The sequence below is a fragment of the Vidua chalybeata genome, chromosome 7, assembly GCF_026979565.1.
Source record: "Vidua chalybeata isolate OUT-0048 chromosome 7, bVidCha1 merged haplotype, whole genome shotgun sequence".
NCBI lineage: Eukaryota > Metazoa > Chordata > Aves > Passeriformes > Viduidae > Vidua > Vidua chalybeata.
In genome coordinates this window covers 28372761-28386231 of record NC_071536.1, presented here as the reverse complement: position 1 = coordinate 28386231, position 13471 = coordinate 28372761, and the positions used below count along the sequence as shown (strand labels likewise).

General features: G+C 41.7%; 1 protein-coding gene across 1 annotated transcript in view; it reads right to left on the bottom strand.

Moving 5' to 3' along the window:
• PDIA5 (protein disulfide isomerase family A member 5) overlaps positions 1 to 13471 on the bottom strand; it is a 98618-nt gene that overhangs the window by 77037 nt on the left and 8110 nt on the right. The window contains exons 2-3 of the mRNA XM_053948181.1: positions 9954 to 10080; positions 7135 to 7222 (exon numbers count right to left, since the gene is read on the bottom strand). Of these exons, the coding sequence (XP_053804156.1) occupies positions 7135 to 7222; positions 9954 to 10080 (215 nt within the window). The remainder of the gene's footprint in view (positions 1 to 7134; positions 7223 to 9953; positions 10081 to 13471) is intronic.

Genomic DNA, 13471 nt, shown 5'->3' with positions numbered 1-13471 from the left:
CAGTCTTGTGTGAATTTAGGACCTGATTTTACCCCCTAGAATGCAGCAAAAACCCCTACTTCAAGGGGGGATTGCAATCACCTTGCAGATGATTGCAGCCTTCTGCTCCAAACGCTCCCCTGGAACGTGCCAGGAATGCAAACAGAATAATCCATGTGCTGTGGAGACCCAGCACCACTTGTCACCCAATACAAACGACTCCCTGTGCCCATTAGTCAATTAGAGAGGCCAGAGATCTAGAGGAATAAGATTAAAAAGAAGTATTTTTTGAAAATTAAAACCCATGAGATTAATTCTTACTGCAAGCAAGAGCAAGCCAAAAAGCAGAAGGAAAACCAAGACAAAGAGGTAACACATATCATCATATCGTCAAGCTAAAACAATTAAGGGAGAAAATTATAAGCTCCAGCCTCTGCAGAAAGTCAAGAAGTTATAATGAACAGTACTTTCCAAGGAAATATAAATTAGCAAGAAGCACTTGGCAGCCCACATACCTGCAAAGAAATAAGGTAAACACATTCACAAGAGCTACCAAAGGCTTTGTTGGAACTTCTAAAATCACCAAACACTCAAATTCTCAAAAACTCAAAGCAGCAGCTTCCCTCATCCCACAACATTGCACAGGGAACACTGTCCTAACCTGGGACGCAAGATGATTATTACTCTGCCTTTCACAGGAAGAGTTCACAGGAATGTAAGAACCCCAAAATGCAGGTTTTCAACATGTCACCCATGGGCACAGGGATGCTGCAGCCCTTTGTACACCCATTTATGACCTTTAGTTGCACCATGGGCCTGGAGAGGATGGATGCTAGAGGATGTTTTAATTGAATTACTGGGTGCAGAAAAACAGAGGTGACTTCTTTTACATTAAATCTGAGCTTCCTTACTCTTCATTTTGGTCTGAAAAGCAGCAACGCTGAAGATTTGGTTAATGAGCAAGTCTAGGCAAAACCCACAGAATACTCAAGTTTAGGGTGAAACAGACATGAGCTCAGGCTCATACACCCAACCACTACTGTGGATTTAGGTAACTGCTCTGGGTTTCCGAATTAATGCAATACACCAGACTGAATGGGTTTAACTTAGGAACTGGGAGCTTACTTAAAAAAGGATTTTTTTTCAGATTCCTGCATGGTTGCTCTTATAGTAAAATAAAAAGGCTTTAATGTGAATGAGCATTAACCACACAGACAGGTTATGACACAGACAGGAGGAAGGCATCGAAAATCTATGCTGTAAATGCAGTTTGCCCTTATAAATGGCACTCACACAAGGACCACACTGGCAGTATAACTCACTTGCAAAGTGTTCCTGAGGGACACCTGCCTTACCTCCCCTGGACCAGCTGCAAACAGAGCCCCTGCTACCTCCCCCAGGCTGGCACTATGAGCCATCCTCTCCTGAGCTGCCCTTCACCTTCAAGGCTACTGTAGGAAAATGCAGAAATCCCAGACACCACAAATTGCTTGGATGGAAAGGGCTGTACCAGGGCAAGACCAGCATTCCTCCATTCTTTTTTCTCTCTCTATTAGGTCTGGACAGTTTTATTTGCATTTTCAAAGCTTTTTATCAGCTTTAAAATTCAGCTACAAGTACGAAAGATGAGTAGACTTATTCTCCTAAATAAATCCTACTTCTGAGTGGCTTTACAGGATGAAGGCAAAAAACTAGAGAGCAAAATTACTCTAACACCATCTGTACTGCCAGCCTTATTTCTGAAATTTCTCCCTGCTATGTCAAAGCATTAAAGACATTCATTTATGACTGTGTGGATAGGTAAAGCCTTTCTGTATCTAAGCATTAGGAAATTAGAAATTTGGGAAAACCACATCTAAAAGACAAAAAAACAGGGATATTAGGGAAAACCCCAGAAAAGACAAATACTCTATAGATTTGGCTCTCTTGTGAAGCAGCATGTGTAGGTTTGAATGTACTGCTTTGCCAGCCAAATTATGGTCTCACCTTTATGCTAAGTGTCATGGGACTGCTACAATAACAAGTAATTATTGGGGATGGGGACTACAAGAATGATGCACATGACACACAAAAGGGACTGTAAGAATGACACACAAAAGCAGAAAAAGTGGGATTAAAACCAAACAAAAATTAGTCAGTCATTTTAACCAGATGGCATTTCCTCTTCCTAGCAGTCTGATGTGCTAAAGCCAAGCACAAGCGCTATGACAGCAGATGGAAATCACACAGCTTTGTTTATGTTTGGGACCTACAGTAAAGGGAATCATGCAAGTTTGAGCAGAGAATAATTACCCAAAGCCAAAGAAATGTGTGTTTTTTTAAAAAATACCAATCCACAATTGGGCAGGAGTTATAGTCAATAAAAACATGAGACAATTTAATAACTGGAAAACCCAGGAGTGTTCCCTAAATCATATTCATGATGGAGAGAGCTATTTTCAACCTCTTCAAAGCTGCACCTGACCATAGAGTGCTTAATAACCTGCCAAACACATTTTCTTCTCATCGACAAAGCCATTTTATTTTATTTCCATGTCACCCAAACTAGTTACACTTTTCCAAGTAACATCAGTCCTTGGCCACATTGTTGTCTATCACAAAACTCACTTAACAAGGCTAGAGAATAACTTTGTAATGACTACTCTTCAAAACCACACCTCAGGACATCACAAACTGAGACTAGAGCTTCACCTGCTTTAAATACAAGCAGCAGCAACTTTGTCTTTCACTCAAAAGGTAATTCCATCTTACTGTGTTCCCAAGCACATCACTTTGTACCTTTTACTTGCCACCACAAGGATTCCACAGGAGTTTCTATTTTTAACAAAACTCCTCTTTTACTTGACCACATCAGTGCTTACCTCCAGTTTTACCAGGCCTTAAAAAAATTGAGGTTTTGTGAGATCAGGGGGATGCAGAGGTTCTGCAGCACAAACCCCAACCAGAGTTAGCAGCAGCCAGTCTCTGAGATAGAAAATATCACATCCTTTTGTGCTTTTTTGCAGATATCCTAAGTTTTCAACTCCCTACGATGCCCTTCAATCTTCCAAATTTCTATCAGCTTACAACTAAAAAAATAATTCAATAAATAGCACAACCTCCTGCTTTCTTACATGCCCATTCCAATTTCACCTGAATGCCCTAAAGAGCACCCATTCACACTGCTGTGGCATTTTTCCTTTCAAAGCTCTCCACACTCTTTATAAACATTGACTAATGAATCAGGCAATATTTACCCAGTTGCCTGGAAAACAAATACACCTTTTGTAACTGCACAAAGTAACAAGAAGTGACTCATTAGCAGAGTCAGGAACAGAAGCTGTGACTCCCAGCTGCTATTAACGTGGCATGTCCCCAGACACAAGCCCCAGAACACTTGCTCCCAAGGTGCCTGCTCCATCTCTCTGGAACCCTGAAGATTTAGCAACCTGCAATGTTGTGCTCCATCCCCAATACCATGCATCTCATCAGGCATAATTAGTTCTCTTGTCTCTCACACCACCATCCATTCAACGTCAAACGCCTCAGCAAAGACTTCCTAATTAAAACATGTAAAGGCTAAAATAAAACATATTTTTGTCACATCACTGCTGGGTCTTTCATTCACAATTGAAATAGCTTCACGTTTAAGCATGTACAGAGCCATGTATGCTATCTCAGCACACAGCAGCAAATGGTGACCACTTCAATGCTGGGAGCAATTCTCGAGCTGCCCCTTCATCTCTAGAAGGAGACATGGATCTGCAGGAACTGACTGAGCTCTCCTGAACGAGGACCTTATCTACAGTACCACATGCGGGGGGGTCACACTCCAGCATGGCACTCAGCACAAGTGAGCCCAGCTGTGCAGGAAAGACAGGCACGTGGCATTTCCAGCCCTACACTTCCCAAGCCCCAGCACCCTGGGGATCTCTGCTACCCTGCCTCCAAGTGACAAAGTGGCAACCTCCTCTACTCGACACTGTCTCAGCAAGAAACCAAGTACTTCCCCCACATCATGCTGAAAAACTAACTTCCCTCTCTCCCTGAGACCACTCGACCTGGAACTGAAGCTCAAAGCTAATCTCTGTCCTATACCACAGATACAGCAGAAGCCAAGGCCAAGGAGCACGGTTTCCATGCAGACCAGCATTCAGGAAGTCCTGAATGCCACACTTCCAGCCACAAACCTGCACACTCCCCTCCACCGCATTAAATACAGAACGTGCTGCTGAGACTTAGCAGTCCATACTGATCTCTGTCCATGCAGCAGAATGTTCTTGCGTTCTCTTGAAAACAAGGGGAAGGAGAATGACAAGTAACAAAAAAAAGCACCGTCAGTAAAGAAAAAGGAAAGAAAAGGCTGCTGTCATCGCCACGGGGAAGCAGAGGCACAAACCATAACGCTGCATGTATGCCAGCCCTGCCAACGCTTGGATCCGAAGGCAAAGAAGCCCAGTACAGTAGGATGTGAAGAGCAAAGCCAAAATTTCCCACTAAATATTGCTGCCAAACAAGACATTTCTTGTCAGTATTTGTAAAACAAATTGAGCCTGTGCTGTAAATATCCCTGCATCTGTGTGCTGTTTGTTTCGGCATGAAGACTTGCAAATAAGCCTCTCAGCATATTTGCTGCAGGAGAACGGCTTGAGCCACTCTGGTAGGACTCAGCTGTCCAGGCCGTACAACTGGCCCTCCACAACCTGGGGCAGACTGCACTACTGCAGCCTCTGGTATTGGCACTGCAGCAAGGTGGGCACTGTGGTGCAGCCACCTGTATACAATTTTTTAAAAAGCAATAAGCAAAGGAAAAAACATGAAAAAAAAATTGTTTAAAAGTTACCTCAACACTACTAGATTGATTTCAGAATGCTTCAAAAGCTTAACAAGCAAATCAACCACAAACTTGGTTTAGGCTCAAACTATTTCTTTAGGGTTTCTTTTTGCATCTACCAAGACCTCCTTTACCACAAGCCAGTCTTCCAACCCACCTAGCCCCATGAAACAAGTTTGCAGATCCTGTTATGGTATCCCTTAGCAGGAGTGATAGAAGAGCTAGAAGTCCATCTCTGAAAAATGCCCAGCTATTTTTTCCAGGTTCTTCCCAAACAAGACATGAAAGACAGCTCTGCTTTACCCTCAAAGAGAGAATTACACCTATTGCCATGTTACAACATCCTGGTCACTGCCTACCTCTCAGGAAGTGATAATCTGATTGCAGCATTACTGGTGTCAAAGAAAATTTTGGGAACCTACCAATCTATTCCCAGGTCTCCCAACCCTTTACAGCATGACTGTCACCACACTGCTTCACTGTCTAAGATTAACTCACCTTTCAGTATTTCCCCCTCATGGTGAGAGGAAAGGCACTGCAAGTACCAAGCTTCCTATGAAAAGTATTAAAGCATTGCATGGGAGAGACTTGAAAATACATTTCTTGCACGTAGCTTCCATAACAAAGTTTGGTCTAGATGTCAACATAAATCAGAGTATATTAGGGTTTGATTAATTGAAGTTTATTTTATAGCAAAACCAAACAGTACATTTCCCTCCCCATCACCATTACTTACAATCTCAGGAGTGGAGACTGACCTGTTGAACTAAGTGCCAAAACTTCCCTGGATTTCAAACTGAAGTCCTAAACACCAAATCTTTCCTTCTCCAACCCAGAACTAAAATAAATCCTGAACGGAGTTCTTGTTTAGTTGTATTACAGCAGCATTTTGAAGGGCCAGCTGAACAGCCTCATCATCCAGCATTTGTATATACCACATACACACACAGAGAGTAAACAGTAAGTCCCCCCAACACAGAGGTAGCCTAAAACAAAAGACACAAAAAGGTAGCAAGCAGTCCATAAAGAGAAACTAATTAGAAACTGAAGCCAAGAGGCTGGCTCAGTATCCTATTTGCTAGCCCTCATTGTTGACAACAGAAAACTACTTATCACTGCTTTTGTTAGAGATGAAGACTGGTTTTCATGGATTTCGGAGGTATGCCAGATCTCCTCATAACCTTCACCTTGTCAGAGTCAATACAATTTATCCACTGGCTTTTCAGCAGGTGGCAGGTGGTGCAGGCTTCACTGACCTCTGAGGAACAGCCCTGCTTTCTGCCAGCAGATGACTTGGAACTCAGTCCCCACCAGTTGGGCAGAGATGAAAGTGTGTGTGCACTTGGATGAGCCCAGCAGAATGCAAACAGAAGGCAGAGGACTCCACAGGAGAGATACCTGCCTGATGGCAGGGGGAGAGCAGGACAGGTTAATAATCACAAACCCAAATTTACTTCCAATTTACCAAAGACTTATTCTGGGTCACTGTTTGATGGATGAGGGTTAGTTTCAAAAGTGTAATTTTAAGGGAGCCACATGATGTGCAGAGCTGACTTACATTTGTGCACAGTGTACAGTCTGTTCATACCATGGCAATCCACCCAAACACACAGGTAGGCAGCAAGCTGCTCCTCTGCAGTGCAGGAAGGGGAACTTGCCACCTGCAGGCAAAGCTCTCAAAGTTGCAGAGGCACTACGATACACAAGCTAAAACCACAAGGAAACTGTTATTGAGTTGAACCACAGCAGAGATTTTCACATCTGCAAACCAGAAAGTACACACCTGTTCATTCCTCCCCCCACACACAACCACTTACAAAAAAAAGTTTCTTTGCCTTCACATTAAAAATTGCCAGAACTTATGCCAGCACAGAGGAAGGTCTTTAAAAGAAAGCACATTTTATTGAGAAACACAAATGGGTGGATGCTTCAAAACCAAGCAAATAGCTTACTGCTCACACAACATTTGCTGTCAGAGCAGAACTGCATTGCCCTCCAGCTGAGGCACAACGTGTGAGATTCCTCCTCCCCTGGCTTGTGGAAAAAAAGCTTGCACCCTGTGTGTCACCTATGAAAGGCAATGTTAGCCGGGGTCTCAGCTTCAGGCTGGAAAACATGGTATCAGAGAAGTAACAACAGCCATAAGGAAAAAAATTATTCCCCTTCACTCGTTCAAAGGAAGATAAGATGGTAAGATATAAAGCTTCCTATAGAAGAAACTACACAGAATTATGTGGGTCCACTTAAAGCCAAAAAGTTTCAGAGCCATCAAAAAAGCTAAGATAGCAATAAAAGCCAAAAGGGGAAAGGGAAAATAAGAAGGAAAAGAGCATGACACGTACCCACAGTCTATCCAGCTTATAGTACCTCGTCCTTTCACCTCCTGGGCCACACTGGACAGTAATCTGAGCGAGCTTTCAGCAGCAGTGGCTGGAAGACAAAATTAAACAATAAAACTAAATGAATTACCACTCTACATAAAACAACAAATTGTTGCATTTCTATGTGCCAAAGCACCCCAAGAACATGTTGTCTCATTTGAAGAAACCAGTGTAACAGGGATCAGTAAAATCTTCTGTAAACTAGAAGGAAAGCTGGCTGCAGGTGAAGCTGGGTTGCTCCTTCCCTCTACCCCTTAAACAATACACTGAAATTGGGATTTCCAGACACGCTCCCTGAGCTGCATTTACAGAGCTATACTGTGTCCTCTCCTACAGCTTCCATCCCAACACCGCCTTCTTCCCTGTGGCTGGGCATGAACCAATTTGCACCACAGCCTGCTAATTAGAGCAATTTCATTTAGGACTTTCATCAGCCGTAAGGGCAAGTCATTCAGCATCTCTGCCTCCCTAATTCTATCCCAGCCATACACAGAAAGTAACAGACTTTATCCTCATAATAACCCTGGGACATACCCAAACCAACATTCATGAGCACTACCCAGAAAAGGTCCTTCCAAGTACTGGCTGTATTAAAAATACCCAACAGAGACTTTTATAATGCTGTACCACATGTATAGGTTTTGCAAAACACTACCATTCCAAAAGAGTCTTATAAATGGTATTAAAAATAAACAGAAGAAAGAAAAATATAGCAGTAAAAATAAGTATTCATTCCCCAAAAAATCTAACAGGAACTGCTTCCTTCCTCAATAAACAGAAAATAGAAACCCAGAGCCTCTTCCAGATCTCCACAACTACTTCAAGTAACTGAATGTAAGAATGGCAATATCGGGACAGACAGAATGCTTCTGTAGACCAATATCTTGTCTCCAGCATTTGAGGAAGTGAGGGCCTGTAGATGTCAGAGTGGACAAGCAGAGCCAGCATGTAGGGATAGCCCATCAAATAATCCCTAAACCTTCACAATTTTTACCTCAACAATCTCCTGAGCCAGAAACAGCCTCTTTGTATTTGACAGATTTGCTTGGGCCTGATGCCATCAGAGACACCAACCCACACGTATCAGATCTCCAGAAACCCTCACACCCCAATACCCAGAACATGCAATTGCCCAGATGCCAGCCAACATCTCATCACAGCTGGGGGATGTATATATGGGATTGAAATTACACCTCCAAATTCCCATCTCTTTTTTCCCCCTCCCCTCTTTCTGGGTGACTGTTGGGCAAGAGATTTCTAATTGTGCAAGGATCACTGTTCCAGGAAGAAACATTAATTCCACAGTCAGCTCTGCATGCAATGCTTTAGACTGCTAAAACCAACCAATTAAATAACAAAAACAGAAAAAACGAAATCTCCATAACATGGCTTTTGAACAATGCCCATAGGGCAACATTTATTAGATGAGTGTCACAGCTGAAGTGTTCTGGTTATGCTGCTAAAAATGAAAGCAACCACCACTTAAAATATTAAGCGTAAAAAGAAAATTTTCCCTTTAAGAAGCTGAATAATACAGACGTCTTTTTATCTAAAGTGTTCCTTTCAAAAATCAAAAAGCATTAGAAACTCTTTTATGATTTTCACTTTGAACCTGTTACTACAAAACCATTTAGCCAAGTTCAAGTGCTCAAAGTTCTCCACTATAGCAAAACACAAGTATTTTAATAAAAATATAAGCCACGTATATAATTTTAACTGTTTCAGAATAAGCATATCTTTAGGAAATAAAGTTAATTACTCCAGCACCTGCATATCCTTGTCTGCAAAATTCTTTGATACTGGGGGGGCAGAGGGAGGAGGATATTTGTCTCCATATGCTGCTCCAATTTGATACACCATGAACCCAGAGCAATGCTATCATCACTGTGTTTAATTGACAGAAGACCTTTGCAACAGAAAAGGTCAGAAAAGGAGGACCCAAGACCCAAACAAGGTATTACCTTGTCCTGCCTGCCTACAGGAAAAAGAAGGAAGAAACAAAAACAATACAGCACGAAGGAAAATCATCTTAATTATATGTTTTACTTCTTGCTGTCCAATGACTTCCACATTCACAAAAGCATTGTGCACTTGTGTATAGAGTTTAAAGATAGTTTCTTGATTTTACATGGTGTTACACAAAACACCTCCCAAAAAAAAAAAAAAATAAGGCAAGAAAGGAGAAAAGGTACAGCAGGATCAGAACAGAGCAAAGGAAAAGCAAACAGTTTAGTAAACAGCCAGAAAGGTGAGCCTGAATGACAGAGGAAACAACAAAAAGATTCAAGGGGACAGGTGGCATAATGTGAAATGAGTCACTTTCCATCTTACACAACAGTTCTTTTTTTATTTTTATATTTTTTTAATTAAAGCTGAAAGACAACCATGGGACACTCAAAACTGTCAGAAGCAAAGATGGATTGATTTCAGTACTGTAACTATTCATTACGCCTTTCAGTGTCACCAGGAAATCAAAACTTGCAAACTACTGTGATAAACACACCAGAAAGCTCTTATTACAGGGAGCCAGTTCTGGAGACAAAGCCAGAACAAAGTACATTTCTGCCAATGTGACAGAGCAATTAGAAGGCTGAATTAAGATGACTCCAATCTTGAAACATCAGGACCCTCTGAATTAAAACAAAGGACACCAGTCCTGAAGAAGTCTTTGCAGTCATATAGAAACCTCTTGGTACACACCTTGCTGGGCATAAAGAGCTGTAGCATCAAAAAAAAAAAAAAAAAAAAAAAAAAAAAAAAAAAAAAAAAAAAAGACTTACCAGACTTGGAATAGAGCACTAGTACGTTATTCCGTGTCCTGAGAAGTTTCTTAAAATCCTTGTGATCACTTATTTTTTCTATGAGTGGAGACACCTTCAATGAGTACACGAATGCTGGCAAGAATGCCTAGGGAAACAGAGAGCCAAAAACATCAGTCACAGATACAGAGACAACCTGCTTTTGCAAATTGCCACCATGTTTTTTTATAATCTTGAGATATGCTGCCTTAAATAGGCTATCACATTGATTTGATCAGCAAAACCAAAAGAAAAAATGCCAGGCACGTGATTAATTGAAACTGGGTCAATACATTCCTAACAAGAACCCTTACATGGAAAAATGAACACAACATCCAGAAATACTGTTTTACTTAAGATACCACCCTCTTTAAAAGTTTGCTCCCAAATCAGATAATCAGATAACATTTCTTATGTAAATTTAATATACTTTACCAAGAGAAGCAGCAAATTGCCACTTTGAGAGCACTCTTGTCCCTACATCTCTGAATATGCTGCAAACTCAATCCAGTATTTTGATACCCTACAGAAGACAGCCATGAAGTTAAAATAACCCACACTGACAGGGAGCAGATGTAGGAAATGAGAACAGAAAATGCAAGTAATCCAGCATCCGCATTAGAGCACAACCCTCTCCCACCCACCCTTCCAAAGTGGAGCAGGGCTCGTGTTTCCCAGTGCCCACACCATGTCACACACACACAGCAGTGCCTTGTTCAGCTTCCACTGGTACCATGGAAGACACAGCATTTAATCTCTCTGCATCTCAGCTCTGGATCTATGCAAAAAAGTTTTTTTTTTTCCACTGCATCTTTTACTCTATTTAAATCACAACAGTTCCAGAGCAGAGTTTGATGGTCATGAAGTAAAACTCATATCAAATTATCACCATAACCTCAGCTGGGGCCTTTACTGCTTATTCTTACTGTAATATTCTTCAATAATAATAATATAATAATTATCTTATCCATCAGGCTATGCTGCTTCCCTTCTGCACTGTCCTGAATTTGCGCTAATGGAATGATTAAGGGAAGCTTAGCTGGAGAAATTATCTAGTTTCCATTCACCTTACAGTAAAACCTTAACACTTAATTGCTTGGCTAAAAGTTTTAACTCATTTGCCTAACACACACAAGAGGTTCAACATTTCCTTAATTACAGAACTGATTTTGATCGTGCCTTACTCCAACCAGGCTGTCCACAGTGGATGTGAAGAAACAAGAGGCAGTTCTTGCATCCGGTGTGTTACATCATGCAGCATTTAAAGAAGGGACTAAGCCAATGAAGTCAGAACACACAGCCCCAGGCACGCACTTCATTCAAATTCAGCTATTTCCAAGCACCACAGTCACTGCGGCTCAGAAACAAAACCTGCACCTACAAAGCAGACTCTATAAATGCCAGAAGTCTTTACATGTGGAAAAGAAAAGGGCAAAAGGGCATGAGGGGAATCCTGGGACACACCAGGTAATGGAGAGAAGCTGAGCAGAGATGGAGATCATCCTCAAAACAACGAGGATGTTTGAGAACTTAGAAGTTCTGAGAAAATACACCTATAACATAAAATCTAAGAGTGAACAAGTTTCCCCACTCTGCAGGCAGGAATCCCACCACTAGGCCCCGTGGGCCAGATGGTCAGACTGTGAGAAGGAAGTGAGCACATTTGCAAGTCAGCCTCTACCACAGCACACGTGTCCTTGATGCTTTAATTCAACCAAAGACTCACATTCTTCTAAACCCAGATGTCCAGGGCTCAACCTTCTTACTCAAGGCTGATGTATGTGTATCACTTCTGTATTTTCTGAGATGAATACATGGTGTTGCCAGTCAAAGCAGGCAAATATAGTCGGACTAAGTGAGGTGACACAGACATGAATAGTTCTGCCCAAAACCATCAATATTAGGGGCTGCATAGGAGAAATTAATCCAACATTATGGGCAGACCTTTTTAAAGCCAAGTATTTTTTATAAAAACTCTTCTCTTCACATCAATTTTTGTAACTATTCAAGTGTCTCAGTTTTATTTATGCCATGAGTTACAGAAGACAAAAAATAAACTTAACTGAAACTAAGGTTGAACACAGGGAAAAAGTGAAACTACAGGTTGCTTGTTTGGCTGAAAAAACTGGACTCAATTAAGGATACTCTAGTCTGTGAACTCTCTATCAAAAAGAAGCAATTAGACTAAAACGCTCCACAAAAGCCACTTTCAACATGATACCAAATGATACTATAAACTTTGTTTAAAGTGCTTACCAATAGCTCAGAAGAGGGGTGCTCGAATGAGATGATCTTTGAGCTCTCTTCCAACCCACACCATTTTATGGTTTTAAGTATAGGCATTCCATGTCTTTTCCAACTAGAAAGGCTGTTTTACCAATTTCAGGAATTTTCTCTCTCTTTATTTCTTTCTTTCCTTATAATGGCAGAGCTGTAAACCTTTTGAAAAATTGGATTCTGAAAACAATGACAGCTTTAACTAGTGCCTTGTCGGAGTTGCCACTAACAGAAAACCCGCTGTGCTGGTGGAACAGCAGGCACTTGGAGGGAGATGCATGTCACATATATCTACTGCTTCTCTGCCCAATTCCTCTCCAGGTATCAAATCAATACATGCTACTCATTTTCCTCCAGTTTTACTACAGTAGCTCTCTCTGTTCCAATGGTTTAGCCCAAAACCCACTGGGAAAGGCACTGTGCATACAAGCATACCAGTCAGCCCAGCTGAATAATCATCATCTCCCTTTAAGTAAGATTAATGTTGCAGCCTTTCCTGGTCATAAAACCCAAAAGGTCCAAGCCAAAGGCACCGAGTTGGAGAGAAATGCCCTGCCTGCACATCTAAGGCAGCACAGCAACACTGAGAGGTTATTGGCTGAGCAGAGAAATTCACCCAGCCCCGATTCCCGGTTGCACTACATGATATTTGCAAACTGATAGAATTAAGTAGTTCCACACTCCCCAGCTTTCTCCTGCTGAAATTAATCAATACCCTACCCAGGAATAAACAAGAGGTTGGTTTATGGTTAAACCTCCAGAAGAGCCTCTGCCTTCCCTACCAGCTCTGTTGAAGTCAAGGGATATCAAGGAGTCAGTTCTACCAGACGCCAGTCCCAAACACGGGGCTGCTCTGCTCTAGAGTCACAGTAGTGATGACTGTACCAGCAGCTACAGCCTCACCAGGGCTACAGCCACCAGTTCTGGCTGTAAAATGTAAAATTAAGAGGATGGGAAAAAAGAATTCTGTGGAAGCAGCTACCATCTTCCACAGAAAACCAAACTCATGCTCCTGAATAGCCCATAGGTAAAGCAGCAACAAAGATGCATGTCACAAATTTGCATGTGCTGAGCTATATTAATTTATTTGTAAGTCACAACTCAGGTAGATTTACTCCAGACATTTTGCAGGAGAGCTCATCAGCCAGGCACTGCCCAATCAAGCACATTGCTTCCTGTTTAAATCCAGGGCACAAGAGGAGATGAGCGCATATTAAAAAAGG